At 39.8% G+C, this 19865-nt stretch overlaps 2 protein-coding genes across 2 annotated transcripts in view; both read left to right on the forward strand.

Moving 5' to 3' along the window:
* Positions 1-3665, forward strand: part of cfap299 (cilia and flagella associated protein 299) — a 96599-nt gene extending 92934 nt beyond the window's left edge. Inside the window, exons 5-6 of the mRNA XM_041998352.1 lie at positions 828-957; positions 2534-3665. Of these exons, the coding sequence (XP_041854286.1) occupies positions 828-957; positions 2534-2626 (223 nt within the window). The 3' untranslated portion in view covers positions 2627-3665. The remainder of the gene's footprint in view (positions 1-827; positions 958-2533) is intronic.
* A 5470-nt stretch (positions 3666-9135) lies between these two features.
* On the forward strand, positions 9136-18799 carry bmp3 (bone morphogenetic protein 3). The gene is made up of 3 exons (XM_041998347.1): positions 9136-9759; positions 11842-12767; positions 17624-18799. Exons 1-3 carry the CDS (start codon positions 9483-9485, stop codon positions 17813-17815), a joined length of 1395 nt encoding a protein of 464 aa, XP_041854281.1. The 5' UTR covers positions 9136-9482; the 3' UTR covers positions 17816-18799.
* Positions 18800-19865: the final 1066 nt, after the last annotated feature.

Below are 19865 nucleotides of genomic sequence, written 5' to 3' on the forward strand. Positions count from 1 at the left end.
TTAGTTAGTCCAGGGATGGGCGGACTCGGTCCTCAGACCCACAGTGCTGCAGGTTTTGGATGTTTCCTGTTGCAACGCCTGAATCGGATTAAAGAGTCAACATGCTTGGGCAGAACTTAACAATTTTGAGTTTAGTCTTTTTCCAAGAATCCTGCCTTTGCATTTTCTTTTTTGTTTTTTACTCATTTATGCACAATAAAGTCTTGACTTCTTTATCCGCCTGCATCCTGCCTCATCCTCCTGTTTGGGTCCTCCCTCTCCTCTGAATCCATGAATTGTGACAGTTTGATGTTAGATGTGAAGAGCTTATCTCAAACCAGACCTTATCTCAAAGATGATAACTAAAGACATGTTTTCCATCAGTTTTGTTGAAGGTTAAGCCTGAATTTACAGTCCCATTAAAAAACGAGAGATTAGCATAAGAAACTGTGTGATGATCCTGTAGTTGAGCTGAACACCCAGCGAGTGTTGAAAAGCCGTCTCTAGCCACAGATTCATGGACAGATCACACCATAACGTACTCAGCTGGAAAATGTTCTGCAGACCAAATCTATGCCAGAGTGACATACTGCTGGGAACTAAAGGAAAAATAGCGGCATGTGCACATGACAATGCTATCAACATGTTAGCCATCACCAAACACCTGCTGTGGGTTGAGAGGGCTGTTATTCAAAAGGTCAGAGGTTTCGCTTGAAAAAATCCATCTCTAGATGCCAGTTATTGTTCTGTTAATGCAACAGTAGCAAACATTGTTTATGAAAATCTTCAAGCTTCATGAATGGCTTAATCCCAGTCATCTAACAGTAAGGTTACCTTTTTTCCCTTAGCTACTACAACTGGAAGACACAGGTGTCCACATCCAACTCCAGCCCCAACTTTGAGGTGATTTACGACAACGTTAACGGCCTTCTCTTTAAGAGCAGGAGGGACAAAAAGATTCTGAATGTGGACCCTTTGGTATGTTTTGTCTTTTGTTGCTGATCTTGTTCTGTTTTGCTTTTAAGCCCCAGGGAAACAAATGAAACAGCGAATTAGATCTTCTCACCTGTTCCATGGCCGTAAAACCTTTTCCTGCAGGTTGTTTCTGTGTTTCATATCAGCAATATTACCCTCAAGTTGTCTTCAAAGTTGATTTTAACAAGCCACAGCTATCAGAAACAGGTTCTGGTGGTAGCCTTGACTGAAAAAGATGGTTGGTGAGACTGAGAGAGATAAATCGGAGAAAGAGGAAGATATTTGCTTTCCACCTGCACAAAGAATAGAGGATCAAGGGGTTGAGACAGGTGCTTCCTCCACACTCAGTCTGACAGAGTCCTGGAAGAATAACGACCAACAGAGATGTTTTTTTCTCTCTTTCTCTCCAGTTTCCCTCCTTGCTGGGGGGTAGGGAAGTAGTTGGCTAGGCTGAACTAATTTGAAATTGCAGACAGAGCTGTGGGGACTGCGTTTTTGAGGCCAAGAGCCAAAATGGCAGCACAGTGTTCGAGTTGTGGTCGAGCACCGCCCCAACCAGGCCGTCTATTAAAAACACAAGCAAAGGCACAGGAAGCCAGACACAGCAAACCACCCGTGTGCCCAGAAACCCAGCTCAGCTCAGCCCAGACTGGCACGGCTTGGGGCAGCACCAGCTCTGTTTTTTTGTTGGTTTTTTTTCTTTTTAACTAGCTCTGCGGTAGCTGCAGATCTCCATGCTCACCTGTAAAACTGAAGATCGAATAAACTTCATTTTGGGCATGGCTGCTTGTTTTAGCCAAGAGTTGGAGGGGGTTCCCATTTTTCAGTTATGACAGTGGCTTGATTGGTTACTGAGATGAGATTTTTTGCTTTCCAGATATATGATGCCTTTCATTTACCAGAATTTCCGACTGCTAAATGAAGTCATTTTCATCCATCTATTTTTATTGACACTCCTTTGAACTTCCAAATGAAGACCAGCTCACTTATTAGGACGCCCACAAGTGTGGTTGAGGTAAAAGTGTAAATTGAGTGTAATGGTTGGCCAGTGGATCGACTCCCACTAGAAGCTTTTGACATACTTGGACTTAGGAAAATGCTCCCAGCTGGTAGTAACTTCACATCTTAGTTGGGGGGCCCTGCGCCAACTTTGACAATCAATTTCGGAAAATGATCAGTTAGAGTTGCTGTCAAATTATGCTGCACGTGGCCTCCCCTTTTATATTCCAGCTATTATGCAGAAACGGGATGGGTGTGGTTTGGTTTAACTGCTAGCATGCCGTCTCTTTGGTGTTATTCTGTTGATATTTTTCAAACGTTATCAAATGAAGTCTTTAAATCTAATGATTTAGTTAAATGGGAATGTTGTTATTTGTACTTTCAAACCCAAACGTGTAACTTTTAGCTTCTTAACTTTTGGTTCTCCATGTGGTAAGGCAGCTTTAGGACTGAGGAGGAAAGGAAAAAAAGCCTTAAAATATTTAAATTTTGAGATCAGTCCAGGTCAAAAGTGTTTATTTTAGTCTCATTTAGTTTACTAACTTTCTTCTAACTGCTCTGCCTCTGTGCTGGGTTGCAGTCTGGTCCAGGCGAGGACATGAGCAGGACCTTCCTACTGTCGGACCGCTACGTCCACGTTGTTCTCTACGACCACAGCATCAGAACGGTCTGAGCTCAGGAGGCTGCTGCCGACACTCGCGTACATATGGCACATATTGAGGAGCGCTGGAAGCCTCTAATTTGACTGAGTTGCTGTAGTTCCACCATCATTTACAAACTCTTCCCCTCATATCATGCATGCCATCTGGGTGGAGGTGCTGCAATAAAAAAAGAAAGAAAAGGAAAGAAATGGGTGTGAACTGAGGATTCCCAGAGGAAGAAGTGGACAGACAGCTGGGAAGTTTACTTAAGCTTTCAAAAGTGACTTTAAAATGAGATTGTTCAGAGCAGCCTAAATTTTTTCCAGCATTCCACATGCCAGCAGTTCCAGTTCGGGGCAAGAACCTGCTCTGGGACCCCAGGCTTGTCCCAGTGTTCAGCCTGGCATGTTTTGGGCTGTTTGTCTAAACAAATTAAAGGCGTAAGAGCTTTGAAAGATGAGGGGGGTTGCTTTTATGTTCTCCCCCAGGCTGCGGTAGCTCCAATTGGACTGGAAGAGGGGGTAATGGGCTTAAAGCATTCCGCATGTTCCCAGATGCAAGGCGCACCATGCAGGACTTCAAAGTGCTCTTATCATTTACATATTAGCCACTGACTGACAGTCTTTAATGTAAAGCAACTCAACAAATAATCTTTTGTAGAAATTCTTTTGAAATTGAAGAAGTTTACTTTGTGCCTTTGTTACCAAAACACATGGTAGGAATCAAGTCTCCCAAGTAACATTATCTCTGTCTCCAAGTTAACAAATTGCAGGGTTTTACCATTTGTTCATACATATGTGCTGCGTAGCGTCTGAAGATGCACAGTGGGGAGGGGCCTTACATCTTCTACACCTTATAGCTTTAAAGGATTTTTTTTTGAGCTTGACTCTATGTTTTCCTCCATATTTGGGTGTAAATCAAGAAATCTTTACAGTCAGACCCAAAGTGAGCAAGAAATGTCTTACAAAGCCACTGAACATTTATAAAAGTGGAAACAAAAGACAAACTTGTGTCTTTCAGTTGTACCTTGTTTGCAGAAGGACAGAAAAGTAAAACAGTTTTAAGTGAAATTATGAGTAAAAACAGACTGTTTTTGTTTTTTGTTTTTTTTTTTTGTTTTTTTTTTGTTGTTATTTTTTAGGATTAGCCTTTAATCAATCATGTCAAACAGCAGAGAACTGACATGCATTTTATTATTACAAATATCTTTTTAATAACGAATTTGTAAATTGTTATTTAAAAAAGATATGATGTTTATTATGGTAAGAATATGGTTTTAATATTGCTGAGTACTATTTTACACTATTTGTGCATGGCCATGAAATGTATGTAATGTATTGCATAATTATTTTGATCATGTCATTTTAAAAATGTGTAACTCTCTTTCTGGACCCCAGGAAGAATAGCTACAGCTTTGCTGTGCTAATGGGGATCCAAATAAATAAATAAACAACAAAATAAATAAATAAACAACTGACACAGTGATGCTGTGTCATACTAAAGATGCAGGATCCTGTTTATCGTGGAAAACTAACAGGATGAAAACCCCTCACTCACATTCCACTTCGTACAATCCACTCAATATAACTTTATTTGGCAATCCATCCTTGCTTTGCTAGTAATATATTTATCTTCTACAGAGCAGTCATAAACTACACTTCCACTCCTTCATTAATTCAGACCCTACGTACTGACTTCAGCAGAATAAACATTTTCCAGCTCTGTGCCTTTGAGTCGGAGTTCACCACAACAGAGACTGAAGTTGTCCAGATTTATCCTACTCGGGGATTTTAAACTTGAAAAGCCAAATTTGGAAGTTTGTTCCTTTTTGTTTGATTTGAAGTGATAATTTTTTCCGTCTCTAACTAATCTATTTATTTGTATGTTTTGTCTCTTGAAAAACTTAGACACGCTTCCTGTATATATATAAAGGTTAAATAGCAGAGAAAACTAGACATGAATTTGATGAATACCTGCAGTTTCAGAAGATCCCAGTTACCCCCGGCCCCCATGTCGCCCATCAAAGTGTTTGTGTTTTTAACTGTGCAAATATTAACCTTTGTTATTCTAGCAAGATACACTTTCTAGATTCAGTAGACATCCTTTTTTGTTCAGATTATTATCAGATTACTATCATGTATTGTTGTGGTTCAAGGGTTTTTTTTTTTTAGCATGTTTGTATTGCACCATGAAAATGTTAAAAAGTCATTAAACTTTTTACAAAAAGGTAAAACTGTGAAATCTGTTTTTAAATCATTCCTCTTCAGCCATTTATATGATTCTTTTTCTTTTTTTTTTTATATATTTGTTCCAGAAAGTCACAAGGTTCAAACAAAAACAGATCAATCTAAACTGCCTGAGCCATCTTGATACCAGGGAACTTCACCGGCTGCATCTGTGTGTCTGTTTGAGTGAATTTGGACTCTTTTGGCCTCATTGAAACAATATGTGGTTGCATGAGGTTTCTGGGTTCTGGTTCTGGAAAAGCAGGGGTTTGGGAAATGAGTCTGGCCGTCCTAGTGTGATTCTTTCTTCTTGTGTGTGTGAACATGGACATGTGCATGTGAGATCTGGGTCCTGGATGATGCATGCTGATGAAAAGGAGGTTATAAGAAGCATTTAAAAAATCAACAGGGTTGGTTGCAGAGGAAGTACTTTTTAAAACTATTTTTCCCTTTTCTGTGCGTTTGTAGTTGCAGTCTTTGAGTACTTGTATATTTTAAAAGTCTGCAGCTCATCAATGTGGTCTGCCCCCCCCCCCCCCCTCCAATCCCCAAGTAATTCCAAACACCTCCCAAAAACAGCACAAATGCACATAAAACAGAGCAGTAAAGAAGCCAGTATTTGGTTAAATGAAAAAAGAAATTAATTATTCATTAATTGTGATGTTTTTACATATATTAACTCTAGAAACCCATATCTACAAAAAGAAAAATAATCACCCAGATTTACTCAGAAAGATCATGTGTCACTAAATAGAAATTATTTTTACAAGAAATTCGGAGTTTAATAGTAAAATTCACCATCATTTCTTTTATTGGCCTTTTAAGCTGTTGGGGTTTTAACTGAAGCATGGTTTTATTAGTATGAGGCCCGGCTTGCACCTAATATACACACCATGAGGTAAAGAGGTGGATTCACACTTAAATGGTCTTTGAAAAGCAAAGACACTACAGGCTCAGTTTAACCAGAAGTTTTTCTTGTTGTTTGGTTTAATCTTTTCTTCTCATGAAGATCATCATCTAAGCTACAGAGACTGAAGCCCAAGATGAAGATGACATTAAATGTTTTTCTCATGGTGTTGTTGCTTACTAGTACTGAAATGGTTCCTCTTTGTCCTCCAGAACTGCATTAACTGTTTGTATTATAGATTAATCAAGGTGTTGGAAACGTTCCTCAGAGGTTTTGCTCCATATTGACATGACAGCATCACACAGCTGCTGCATCCATGATGAGAATCTCCCGTTCCACCACATCCCAAAGCTGCTCTACTGGACTGAGATCTGGAGACTGCGGAGGCCGTTGGAGTCCAGTGAACTCATCGTCATGTTCTAGAAAGCAGGTGGAGATGATCTGAGCTTTGTGACATGGTGCATTAAGTTCATTTGACTATGAATTACATTCTCGTCTGCATTAATTTAAAATATTAACAGACATGTAAAATGAGATGTTTCATATAGAAATGGCATTAAAAATCACTTTAATTCAATTGAAAATGCACCTTTAGTCATACAGCAGCAGAGCAGAAGAAAATAGGCAATCACTGTGTAAATGCATTATTTCTATAATTAAACTCCAAGTATTCTACGTTGTAAGGCCTTTAACAGTAAAATAACCATACTGACATTATACATGCTGTAATTGTAGAGTGTGTGCCGTAATATACAGTACACTCATGTGTTAATCTAGCTTATCATAACCGTGAGCTTGATGTCATTTTACAATATCTACCAAAAAGTTATTTATTTTTAAACTTTAATCATTTTATTTTTCTTTAATATTTTTAAAATTTTAAACACCCACTTTTTTGGGAGTAACACTGAAAAATGAAAAGTAAGTAAAAGACAACTTTCTGTTGTAAAGAGTCTAAAGAAAAGAATCTGCTTTTATATCATTAATTTCCCTGAACTTAATGTAATAACTTTACTTCATTAATTCATGGCTTCAGGCCACCATGTGGTCGACGACTCTCCCAGTCATCAAACTTTCCTGCTTCTAACTTCAGTCAAACTTCTACCAGCTTTAAAATGCAGCAGGTAACATCAGGCATTGTCATTATGTCTGCAGCCCACTCCTCTCATGGTGTCCTGGAGGGGGTCAGATCTCAGGGAAATGCCATCTGTGCGGATAAATGATGTGTTTTCTGCTCATTTACATCCACAAAGGATGTAAACTTATTTTTAACTTTTGACTATTTTTAAATGCAGTGACAGTTGAATACAAGTAGAAATGAACCGCTTGCATCACATTCATTTCACACACACTTTAACCAAGCTGACTTACATGTGAGAAACACCTGTAACAGCAGTGTGGGGTTAAGAATCCTCCCAGAGGGACACTTTGATATGTAGAGCCTGGATTAAACCAGCAACCTCTGATGAAGGGATAACCTATTTACCTCCTGAGCCTCAACCACCCCTGTAGCTGCGATGTTAGACCCCTGTTATGAAACAACTGAGCCCCAGTGTGTCATGTGGATCATAGCGTATAATTCTTTTATAACTTTAACTGAGTCATTGAAAATTATTAAGAAGGCACACACCTGTCTGTTTGAGTTCTAACAGTGTAAAATGTAAACAAAAACAGAATGCAATGATTTGGAAATCATATAAACTCAAATGTTGCTCTAAAACCTTCATGTACTTTTTAGCATTGATGGAGCTTCACAGATGTGGAAGCTGCTCACGCCATAGGCACTAATGCAGCCCCATCCCATCAGAGATGCAGCTGTTCACCTGTCCACTGATAACAAGCTGGATGCTCCCTCTTTAGTCTGCAGGACACTGTCCATGCTTTCCAGAAACTAGTTCACATTTTCATCCAGGTTTCCACTTTGCCTCAGACCATTTTAAATGAGCTTCGGTCCAGAGAAGACGGCGCTCGTTCTGGATCCTGTTCACATCTGGCTTCTGCTTGGCATGAAGGAGCTTTAACCTGCATTGGTGGATTTGTTGTTTACAAAAGGTTAAATAAAATTTAAAAATATGAAGCTATGGCAAAAGTTTACCTGTAAACATGACAGTAACCCCTGGCATACCCAAAAATTCATTAATAAATGTTGACTTTTTTCAGAAAATCTCTGAACCCAATAATGCATCCATGAAGACATGTGAATTTGGTGGTTCACTGACCCCTGTAGCAGGTTTTCAAGTTTACAAGAATGAGAGACACTAGCAAAAGAAAGCTATGCCAGTGTTTTAGTATCATAAGGTGACATGAAGCTGATATCGAAGATTACTTTTTAATCTGGGAATTGAAGAAGGGAAGAAAATGCTAAATTGAATGTTCTAAGGTGAGTCTGAAACAACAAAATGTGGTAAAAGTCAGAACTGATCCAGTAAATCCAGTTCTAGAGCAACTAACTATAGTTGTGATCTGTCAGTTGAAATATCCTGCAAGACTAAAGTGTCTTTTATCTCTTGTTTCTGCCTTCTGGACTACAGGTGTGGTGAAAAATGTCCTGACAGTGATAAGCTCGGAGTTCCCTCTGGCTTCACCCTGCAGACGTTTTGGTTACTTTGTCCTGATGCTCTCCTGCTCATCTCCTCCCGGTTAAAAGGGGTTAAATCCATTCAGTATGTCGACTGCTATGAAGGACATGGCATGCTAATATTATTGCCATCAGATGTCCAAGGGCGGGGAAATGCCCTAATCATTTCCTCCCGAGTGCCTCTGAAAGAGGACCAGTGGCGAGGGGGTGGAGGGCGACTGGGTGGGGTGTTTGAACCCCGCCTGATGGGCTGTTTGGGGGGAGGCGGGGAACAGTACAGCATCCGGATCGGACCGTGATGGTACAGGATGTGTGTGCTTAACTCCATTGAACTAAACTAAAGAGGGAAGAAAGCCTTTAATGCCGACAATAAGCCGCTTCATTCAGCAGCGCGGCCCAGACGCACAGCTCTGCGGAGTAGAAATTACGCACGGAGGGGCTGTTCTGTGGCAGCAGTTTACGTATTCAAATCGGTTCAATAAATCGATGGAATGCCCTTTGATGAGAAAATATTTGTATTTTGGGGTTATCTGACTCAAATCAAGCGACAAACAGCCCCCCTTCTGTTGTCGATAACGTGATGATTTGTCCCAAGGCTGAATGTGCGTAAAAGCATTTTGAACAGGAAACTCCTCTCTCGCGCCCCCCTCCCCCGTCTCCCCTCTCCCTCACTGAGCGTGTGTGTGAGAGAGGAATACCCAACTGGTCTCTCAAGCCCTATAATACCAAGCACAACATACTTTACCTTCAATGAAAGCTGAGACGGTGGGACGGTTGACTGCTGGTCCTGAAATCAACTCAGAGCTCCAAACCATGAGCGTCGGTGTTTGAGCAGCGGCATCTGATTTCTCACACCTTCTTCTGTACGCCGGGAACTTTCTTTTTCTTTTCTTTTCTTTCGTTTTTTTTTTTATTCTTTCTTTCTTTCTTTTTTTTCAATTTAACTATTCTTGCATAGCTGTTTTGAATTAATCAAGGCCAAAAGACAATTAGGATACCGCGCAGTCCTGTCTGGTTTTGACTCCTGTCAGGGGTGATGGTAGCCTATAATTTCCAAACACAGGACTCCTTAGACGATGGTATATCTTTTAGGAAATAGGGGGACACTTTTGGAGACGTGCTAGGTTGTCCGCAACTATTTTTCCCCTCTTGTTCTTACCTTTACTTTGTCTCAAATCATGGCACTCTACTCTCGCTTTGTGGTCGTGCTGCTTTACGGATGGAGCTATCTGTGCGTTGGATACTGCGCGATGCTGAAAACGGACAATGTCCCCGAGAGGCGAAAGTTGGATTTTACGCATTCGGTGGATAAAAAGTACACGACAAAGGAAGATCATGACATGCTTTTGCAGGATACAATGACGGAGCACATGCAGATGCTTTACGCGAAGTACAACCGCGTTGGATTTCCGTTCAGGGACGGCAACACTGTCCGCAGTTTCAAAGCGCACTGGGGTATGTATCTATCAAGAGTTTTATGCATAGAAATGCTTTTCCTTCTCCTAATATTAACAGGCCCCTTATACGTGTTGTTGAGTAAATGTCAGAGATGATCTGGAAACATCTCCTTTGGGTCTGCTTAACTGTATTTTTATTTGTGACCACAGCTTGTGTGCGTAATTTTGGCATGAATTAAAAAAAAGACAATCTTTTAAGTTAGGAGACAAGCTTCCGTCATTCTGTTTTTGTTTTCCTCTTAAAAGGTGCCCATACTCAGAATGCGTGTTCTGTCTGCGCTGGTTTATTGAGCTGAAGCTGAAATCCACCTGTTGATCCAGTCACAGAAGTGCGATCAACCTGTTACCCTTTTCATGTGCCAGAAGGAGAGATTCGTATCACATCAATGCACGCAATTCAGCGCACGTTTGGCGACACAGTTGTTTTCACATTGTAAGATTTTACTCTCAGATAGTCTAAATAGATTTTTTTCCTCCGAGCCAGGATCTGGCAGCTGCCCAGCCTGTCTGTCAGCGCTGCAGCAGAACTGGAGGTTCCACTGGTGAGAGCTCCTGAATGCAAGGAGCTTTTTATAGTTTTTTTTTTTTTTTTTCTTCTTCTTTTACGGATTTTCTAATTACTTCATTAAATTTTCTACATGTAGGTTGAGTGATTATGACTTAGATGTAGCAACAATCAGCTTCAACTTTAGGTCAGCTTTGTTAGATTGTACCCTACTGCCTCCTGTCGCCTGTTAGCTGTATGTTACAATATAACAGTTAAAGGACAATTTCACTCAAAATACATGTGCAAAAGTCCCGTATCAGCCATAACCATCCACATGTTCTCAAGAAAATGAGAAATAGTTGCAGTGAGTTATCAAAACGTGGAAATGTGAAATGGAAACATATTATAAGGCAAAAACTGAGTTTGTTTATAGTTCCATGGATCTTGAAAGTCCTTTTTTTTCTGAGCAGCTTTGCTCTTCAACACAGTCTGAACCCTCTAGACAAACATTTGTCATTTTTAATCAGTCTTAGTTCATTAGTTTATTTTCAACAAAGCAAAACAAAACAAAAAACAATAAAAGAAAACACACTTGCGGTCTGCAGGTCTGGTTCTCCGGGCCTCTTGAAGGACTTTCCAAATCTCTCTGGATGTTTCTGCCTTGTATTCTGTTCTTGGTCCAGATGATTCCACACTGCTGATGATGAGATCCGGACTCTGGGGAGGATCCATCCCATCAGACCTGTTGCTTCTGATTTTCAGTCCAGTTCTTGTGTCTTTTGGCATATCGGCTATCAGAAATGGTGAAGGGTGACTGCTTTTAGACAGTCACCCTTCCATAGAGACCATCTGATGAGGCTTTGGCCAGGTCCTGATGTATCTCATCCTGAAAGAGACTCAGACTGCTGGTAACAAAATGTGTAAAGATCCAAATTAAAACTCGTTCTTTGCTGAGTTTTCTGTTAACTGTCGATACAAACTGGTTCATCCCTTGAGTTTGGAGGCGTTTTATGCTTGTATGATTCATAACTCAATGTTAAACAGCTCAATAAAAAAATAAAATAAAATAAAACATTTTCTACTGAAAATAGTCAGAGACAAGGACAGGATGGAAAGTGAGTGAAAAAACAGAAAATCTCTAAATAAAAAAAGACCTTGGACCTTGGAAGACCTTCAGAAAGCTGGAGATGAGTGGACGGTTCAAGAATGTGGAACTTAAAGTTTTCTAACAACCATGTTTCTGCAGAGAGGAGATTTTTGTTATTGAGACTTTCATCCTTTAATGAAAGACCACCTTCTAAGTTTTGTGGATTATCCTGAAAGAAGAACATTTAAATGTTTTCAGAACCACCAACCAAATTCCACTGTATCAGGATGAAGAGGCATTATTCGAAACGGAGTGAACAAAACCAATTAAATCTGCGTGGCTGACAGACAGTTAGGTCCAGAAAGTATAAATACATACCATAATTGTTCATATTTCTTAATCTTGATTCGTCTTATTATTTTTCTTATTACTTATGACCAGTGATGATTGAAATGACGTGCAACTGTTTTTCATGGTCTGAATAATATTACTCATTATATTCACAGGTACTATAAACAAGAAGCAGCTGCAGATTTTCAACCTCACCTCCCTCACCAAGTCAGAAGACGTGCTGTCAGCCACTCTTCATTATTACATTGGAGACCTTCAGAACAGCACCCGCGGCTGCTACAGGTCCAAAGGCTGCTCCCGCCACGGCCCCCGGAGACACAGCCACATCCACATGGTCATCTGGAGTTTTGCCTCTGTGGACAACAAGATGAGGAGTCTTGGACACTTTCAGATCAATGTGTCCACCCTTTACAGGGACTTCATATCGTGGCAATGGAAGGACATTACGCGTGTGGTCAATCAGGCCAAACACCACGACGAGCTGCTCATCGGGATCGATGTTGCTTCGCAAGGGCCCCAGCCTTGGAAGAAGCTCCTGTCGGACCGCTCGCCCTACATCCTGGTTTACGCCAACGACTCTGCCATTTCGGAGCCTGAAAGCGTGGTCGCCACTCTCCAGAGACGCCACTTGGTGGGCGGCGAGGGCTCCGTTTCACACAGCTTTCATAAACTAGGGCTGCAAGAGCGAAACAACACTGAGCAGGACCAGCCGCAGCCCAGGCACAAGCGCTCAGTCAGCGTCCTTCTCCCGTTACAGAACAATGAACTTCCCGGTCCAGAGTATCCGTACGAGACGACCGGGTGGGACGAGACGAGTCCGTACGAGCCCTTTGAAAACAAGCAGGCCCGTCGGCCGCGGAAAAAGACGCGCAAGAACCAGAGACACAAGATGCCCCTGCTGCAGTTCGACGAGCAGACGATTAAAAAGGCACGAAAGAAGCAGTGGAACGAGCCCAGGAACTGCGCTCGCAGATACCTGAAAGTGGACTTTGCCGACATTGGATGGAGTGAATGGATTATATCACCCAAGTCATTTGATGCTTACTATTGCTCAGGGTCCTGTCAGTTCCCGATGCCAAAGGTAAGAATCAGTCACCTTTGTTCCCAACAGGGTGGGTTAGATCTTCTTCTTTTACTCACAAGAGTTGCACAGCTGAGACGTGGCCATGCAAGTCTCAGTCAGACAGGTCAAGACTTATCAGAGTATTTAACCTTTAGATGCAAATGCTTTTCAACAAGTAATTCACTAGCACAGTTGTTCCCAACCTGGGGTCTCCAAACAGCAGAGTCTGCAAGGTTTCGACCACAGAGACTGTGTGATTGTTAAAATAAGGACCACTTCCACACAGAGATGAGTTGAGGTGGATCCGCATCACATGAATGCGTCTTTCACAGTTTTGGGAGCCTGAACGATCTTTTTTTTCATGCCCTAGAGTGAATGAGGGTCATCAAATTCAGCTATATGACAGTATTTTAAATCTTAAATCCCTCATCACCTTGTGCACCCAATCAATTTGCATCCATGTAAAGAACTAGCAGAGTAGGTCATGTCTATCCTGGTAACCTTGATTTTTTCTGGGGTTCACAGCTTTTTTTGGTATTTGCATATAGGGGGTCCTCAAGGAAAATAGGTTGGAAACCATTGCACTAGCACACCTTGCAGGAACTTAAACCATGACAGCCGGGACACCAGAGAAAACTTTATACATCAGTCTGCATGTTTAAAATTCAGCCACTTCGTGTTTTTGTTAGCATATGTAAATAGAGCAGTTACATTTGGCTCTCAGTGCTTGTTAATGGTCGCTCTGTTTTTACCTTTTACCTTGGGATCATGAACATCAAAAGTGCTTGAAATATAAATGTGTTTGATTATAGAAGATAATGCAGAACTGTCTAACTTTTAATCTTCACTTGTACTGCCTGAAGATCTTCATTTTATCCACCACAGTATCTCAGCAACCAAGATCAGGAAGTCTGCCAAGATTTACATCAATAGATTTATTTAACTGAATACGAATAAGTCGATTTCCACAGCAAAATACACCAAAACCTCTTTAACTATGCTCAGGACAAGCTGATCATGACGCTGATGGAAGCATCATGGAAGGTGGACACAGTGCAACGTGGTTTTACAGCTTTAACAGAACATAAAGAAGATAAAGAGACACAAAGACACTTGTCCATCTCAGCAGGTTAAAGATCAGCTGTGATGTCACAAGATAACATCACCGGTATGTTAAACATGGCTGGAATGTTCAAACTTCGTCCATTAAAGTGGAGTCGCTGGTCTTTGTAGATGGCTGTAATTAGTCCCAGAAGTAGGTAACCACCTCCCTCCCCTGCAGGTTTTCTGCTCACTCAGACGAGCCTGTGAAGCTGCTTTTCAGGTTAAAGTTTTAGAAGCTGCTAAATAGCGTCAATTAAAAGGTTCTCTGTCTAATTTGTGTTGTTGTGGTGCAAGGGGAGAGGCCTGTCAGTTTTTGGACCCAGCTGAGACATGAAGCAGCTGAACAGGTGTGAGCCGTGAAGAAACCAGCATTAAGTTGTGGTGATGATGTTTCATACACTAACTGAAAATCAGATCAAACAAGCTTTATTTGTACAGTACTAAATCACAACAAAGTAATTTCAGGGTTCTTTTAAGGATACATCGAGATCCATTTAAAATCGAAGTAAAGCAAATTCTTCATCTAATCCACATCTGTCCAATTATGATAACTGTGTTCATATAAAACTGTTCTTAAAACAATTGCCCGGCCAAGGAATCTATTAGATTGCATTAAAGTTTCTGTTTGACTGAGCGTGAATGGGGCAGCAGTGGAGAGGAAAAACTCCTGCAGAGCCAGGCTCAGGGAGGACGACCATCTGCCTCGACAGGAAAGAGAGGTCACCAAGAAGCATAACTGCAAGGAAGGGATACCTGCTGAGAAAGAAAAGAGAAACACAAGTTCATGAAAGCAATAATGTCGCAAATGGAAAAGAAAGAGAGGAGAGTACACGGAGATGCTCTAACTTTATAACTTTATTATAACTAAAGGGATGGTTAACAATCACCAAGCCAGTCCTAACTATAAACTTTAACAAAAAAAAGAAGATAGAGACAGTTTCTGCTTCCTGAACCCAAAATGGTTAGGATTAAATATTTAAAAAATGCGTGGTTAAGTTTAGCCATCGATGTTGCCTGTCATGCTTTAGTGCTGGATTCTGAACTACTATATTTAAAGCTTCAGTGTGAAACATTAACGCTGATCTTGTGGCAGAAATACAGTATAATAATCCATTTTTGTGTAATATGTAAAATAAAAATAGTTATACTTTTTAACTTAACAAAAAACACAGCGGGTGCCCCTGCTTGGACATTATGTTGACTTTTAATTTTTTTTTTTCAAAGAAGACATTAAATCAGATTTAATAATAATTTAAAATAATCTGCTGCTGCCCTACAGAAAGTTTCCTCAGTAAAGTTGGGCCCACATGGATTTTGCTGCTTCTCTGCCAATCAAATTCATTAGCTGTTTTCATGTGGTGACTTTAAAGCTGGGGGATGGAAAAAAGATCTAAATCACTTTAAAAAGCACAGAGTTTTAGTCTAAATAAAAAGATAAACTGCATTTTAGGCACATGTACACATTTTAAAGTTTACATCAGTTTTTGAAATCTGCATGACTGCATTGTGCATCAAAGTACATCTCATAAACGAAACTTAGAACTCTATAGTATACTTAAATGGTTATCAGTACTGTTTTAAACTTTCATTATTATTTTTCTAGATTGAAATAAATTTCTTTTCTCGTTCTTCACTCAGAGATGTAAATTATGAAAGCAGTGTTTGAAACGAATAGATTCAAACTCATTTTTTTTACAGCTGAAATATATTTTTGTTACTACAGAGACTGTAAAGTTCAACCACAAATTACTAATACAGGAGCATGATAATAATGCATGAGTTCTACTTTGTAATTCATAGCCACACAAAATTTATCTCTTCCATTGTCTTTGAATCGGCTCGTATCAAAAGTAACTTGTAAAAATGAAGAAGATATATATTGTATATTTATTTAATTGCAATTTGCTATTTGAGCCACTAGATGTCACTACACTCTAGACATTTAAACTTTACTAGTAAAACCAAACATGAATAAGTCTGAAACCCTCATTACACAAGAAAGTTTCACAGCTCAACTATGACACTCATGTAGATTTTTGTTGAACACAAGAAGTGTGTCTGTAAGCCATGGAGCCTTTTTGGTAACAACTTAAATCTTCAGTGCACAATTTCCTGGAACAAAACTAATAAAATGCAGCTAGCTAAGTGCCCCCTGCTTGCATCCAAACTACTGTGACTTGCTGCTGAATCAGTGCTACTGAAGTAAAATTCCCAACAAGTTGTCCAATCAAAACTACAAATACGTGATTTATTCTTACTTTTAAAAATGACCTATAAGGGTGTCCTCAAAACCAGTGCTTCCCAAACCCCCAAAATAACATACATTTGGTGGTACAGTATTTACAAGCTTTCTAAATTTAGATCCTCTAAATCAGGGGTGTCAAACTCTGGTGCTCGAGGGCCGGAATCCTGCAGGTTTTCATTGTTTCCCTGATTTAACACACCTGAATATAATCAAAAGGATCTTCTTATCAACTTCTTCACAATAACCCGTTAGTTTCAGTTAGGTGTGTTAGATCAGGGAAACAATGAAAACCTGCAGGATACCGGCCCTCGAGGACCAGGGTTTGACACCTGTGCTCTGAATGTAAGGTTTGAAAGCACCCAAATGCCAAAAATCTGCTTCTCTAGCCAAAATAATTCCAAATTCAGATTTTTTAAAATAGCACTCGTAATCAGACACTATAAATAAGAAGATTAAAGTGTTTTGTTTTGTTTTGTTTTCTTTCTTTTTTTTCAATGATTTGGCAACCCCCTGTAATTACCTTGGGACCACTATCTTGGGCTGTTGTAAACTATTGCACTTACAGACAGCAGGTGGGATATGCAATTCATATGAGCACTTCTACATAAGGGCAAACCAAGTTTCCTTTAACATGATGAAGTGTCCCATTTTGAAGGAAGGAGTGGATGGAATAGTTATGGGTTTTGCCAGTAAATCCCTTGGTTAGGGTTAGAAAACAATCATGGTTAGGGCTAAAATACATTCTTTTTACAAGGCATGATGTATGCCATTTAACTTGTTGCCCAACCTTGACTTGTTATGTTCTGTTTAGTTTTAGGCAATAACATGATTGTTTAGGGTTAGAAATCTCAACAGTGTGGATTAGGATTACAAAAAGACTAGATTACAATATATTTCTTTACCACTCCACAATCAATCACACAAATGAATGCCAATTTTAGATTTCAAATGAAGTTGCTCTGACAACAACTAATTAGAAGGCACATTTTATTTAGATGTAATTATACGTTATTTTTAACTGCATGACTAAACAAGCCTTGGAGATTCTTTCTGGGATAATTATGGGCTTAAAATGGTAATGTGGGAGGGGGGGTATTGTTTATTGTAAGGTAGCAAAAACACAATAATAAATTGTTATTTTCAAGTCTCTTCTCTGATTAAAAAGCATCCTGCCAACAGATCACCCGTAATTTTACACTCTGGAACTAAACATGGGTTTGATTGCTTATTTATTTAAGCTTTGTGCTGCCTTTCTATGTGATTTTCATGAAAATGTTGCTTTTTAAATAAAAAAAAAATTACACAGAATTAATTTAAATGATTATTTATAAGCAAACCAGACACAAATTTAAGAAATATTTCTAGAAGATCATCCAATAAACATGTTACACAGACACTGCAAAGACACTGCAAAGCAAGTGCCTTTTTTTACTCAGTGATAATGATTTTAAATTTATTAATGGACACAGTGATGGTGGATGCAGAGTGACAGTTATTGGATGTTTTTTTTGTCTCTTTTCTTCAGGCTCTGAAGCCGTCTAACCACGCAACCATCCAGAGTATAGTGCGGGCTGTGGGTGTCGTACCAGGCATCCCCGAGCCCTGCTGTGTCCCAGAGAAGATGTCTTCCCTCAGCATCCTTTTCTTCGATGAGGACAAGAATGTGGTGCTGAAAGTCTACCCCAACATGGCTGTAGATGCTTGTGCCTGCCGGTAGTTCTTTTTTTTGTGTGTGTGTTTTGTTTTTGTTTTCAAATACTCCTGCTCCACACGCACCTCATATCAGACAGAAAAATAACAAAAAGAAAAAAACAACAAAACATTCAGTCAAAAAGATGGTTTCTCCTCCTGCTTCTTCAGTCATACTCATGAAAACGCATCAACTGAACTTTCCTTTTTGCACTGGAGGAGAGCGCTGCCCGTTGTTCCAGGTGAAGAGGAAGATCGGTGTGTTCATGGGAAGAACTGGATCGTCTGTGTGTGCGGTCCTCGTGGAAGATTATTGGAACTGACAATCAAATCTCCATGCTTTTTACCAGCACCACTCTTTATCTTCGTATTTATCATCGCTGCTCAGTTACCTGTTGGGTGGTAGGAGGGTGGATGCAATTGTAAACTCAATATTAATCAATAAAAGAGGCTAAAACTGAGGGAAAATATTCAGTTTTGCAGAAAACTGATCTCAGCTTGAACTGATGCCTCGTGGGCGAGTAGCATTAGTGGGGGGGCTCACTCATCTTTCTCTCCTTTATAGTTCAGAGTCGTCTTCACTCCTTACCACAGTCACCTCTGCTCGCACTTGCATGTTTTTTTTTTTTTTGTTTTGTTTTTTTGTTACTGTGTGTAAGTATTTATGTCTGTACTATCACTGTGTTATTCACTATATGAGAAGATATTGTATAATTATTGGCTTGGCTGCTATAGAGGGTTATATTAGATTCCAAAGCCAAAATTGTGACGTAGACCATAGATTACCCTACATGTTTGTGGTTAGTTCATTGCTTCACTGTTGTACAGTCTCCACATTTTAAGAGTTTATTATATGCAGGAGAGTAAGCTACTTTTTTCTGGTATTTTGTCAACATCTAAGATTACATTTTATTTTACCGACATAATGAGTGAACTTCAAACATACGGAATAGCTCATATCAATGTAAGAAACTACTACTTTGAATAAAAGCTGGTAACTTGTTTTCATTAAGAAAAAAATTAAGATGCTTCTTTTATCAAGAGAAATTAGTATGAATATTAGTATAGCCCTGGTAAAATATAACCTGAGAACAGGTTTGCTTTACATATCCTTAAGGCTCATCAGTTTTGGTTTTATCGGTTTTTCTTACAAAGAATTTGCAGGGTAAGCTGTTTCTCAGCCCTGTTCCTTAGACGTTTCTCTTCTCAAACACATCTAATCCAAATGACAATAAAGACCTATTTTCATCGGGTGTGTGTGCCGCGTTACGGCTGCGCTGCGGCCTCCTCAGCTATTTGCAGCCATTTTAGTTGATGGTTTGGCCCACACCGGGCGCGCGGCAGTTAGTCAGAATTATCCCAGAAGCACCTTGTTGTGGCTCTCTGCTAAACATACTTAATCTTTTTTGACTGAGCATGTGTCCTAAACACTTTAAACTAGCAGTTCAGACAGGAAATCAGACACGGGACACAAAAGCTTCTGATAATTTTCAAAATAAAAGCCCCCATGCAGATTTGCGCTGAACCATGTAAACATGACATCATTAATCAGTCAGCGGGTCTTTTTTCATCATAGACAATGAAATTTTTTTGCAAGCCATGAAAGTCAGCCAGGGGTGTTTGAAGCAGAGAAAGACCTAAATATCGACCAGTACCAGGACTGTGAAACCCTGCTGTAGTCTATACAAGAGACGGACACAGTCATCATGTCTCGAAATGTTTTCTAGTCTTGAGTGATCATTTTTTAACAAGATTGTGAAGCCATAAAGTGGTACTTTCTTCTTAATTGTGGGCAGACCACCAGCTTACAGACCAGGATAAGCAGATCTAGTCTACAACACCATACTGACATGTGAGGATAATTTTTTTCAACGTATTTAATAAGAGAAGTTGATGCTTTTTAAAACTGGAGTCAATTTCCTGGAGACAGCACCTAGTGGACATTAGTGGTACTGCACCTAAAGGCCCTTCTGAATTGGCTTTACTTTTCTGCTTGTCTTTCACGTGCAGTCTTTACTTTCCTCTTGCATCAGTGTTACAGTAAACTTCATTTTACAGTAAAATATTTGGGGTGTTCA

The sequence above is a fragment of the Melanotaenia boesemani genome, chromosome 11, assembly GCF_017639745.1.
Source record: "Melanotaenia boesemani isolate fMelBoe1 chromosome 11, fMelBoe1.pri, whole genome shotgun sequence".
In the NCBI taxonomy this organism is placed as follows: domain Eukaryota; kingdom Metazoa; phylum Chordata; class Actinopteri; order Atheriniformes; family Melanotaeniidae; genus Melanotaenia; species Melanotaenia boesemani.

Coding starts and splice junctions, on each gene's coding strand:
- bmp3 (XM_041998347.1), top strand. CDS start 9,483: ATGGCACTCTACTCTCGCTTTGTGGTCGTGCTGCTTTACGGATGGAGC. Junction 9,760..11,841: donor CAGTTTCAAAGCGCACTGGG/GTATGTATCTAT, acceptor TTATATTCACAG/GTACTATAAACAAGAAGCAG. Junction 12,768..17,623: donor GTCAGTTCCCGATGCCAAAG/GTAAGAATCAGT, acceptor TCTTTTCTTCAG/GCTCTGAAGCCGTCTAACCA.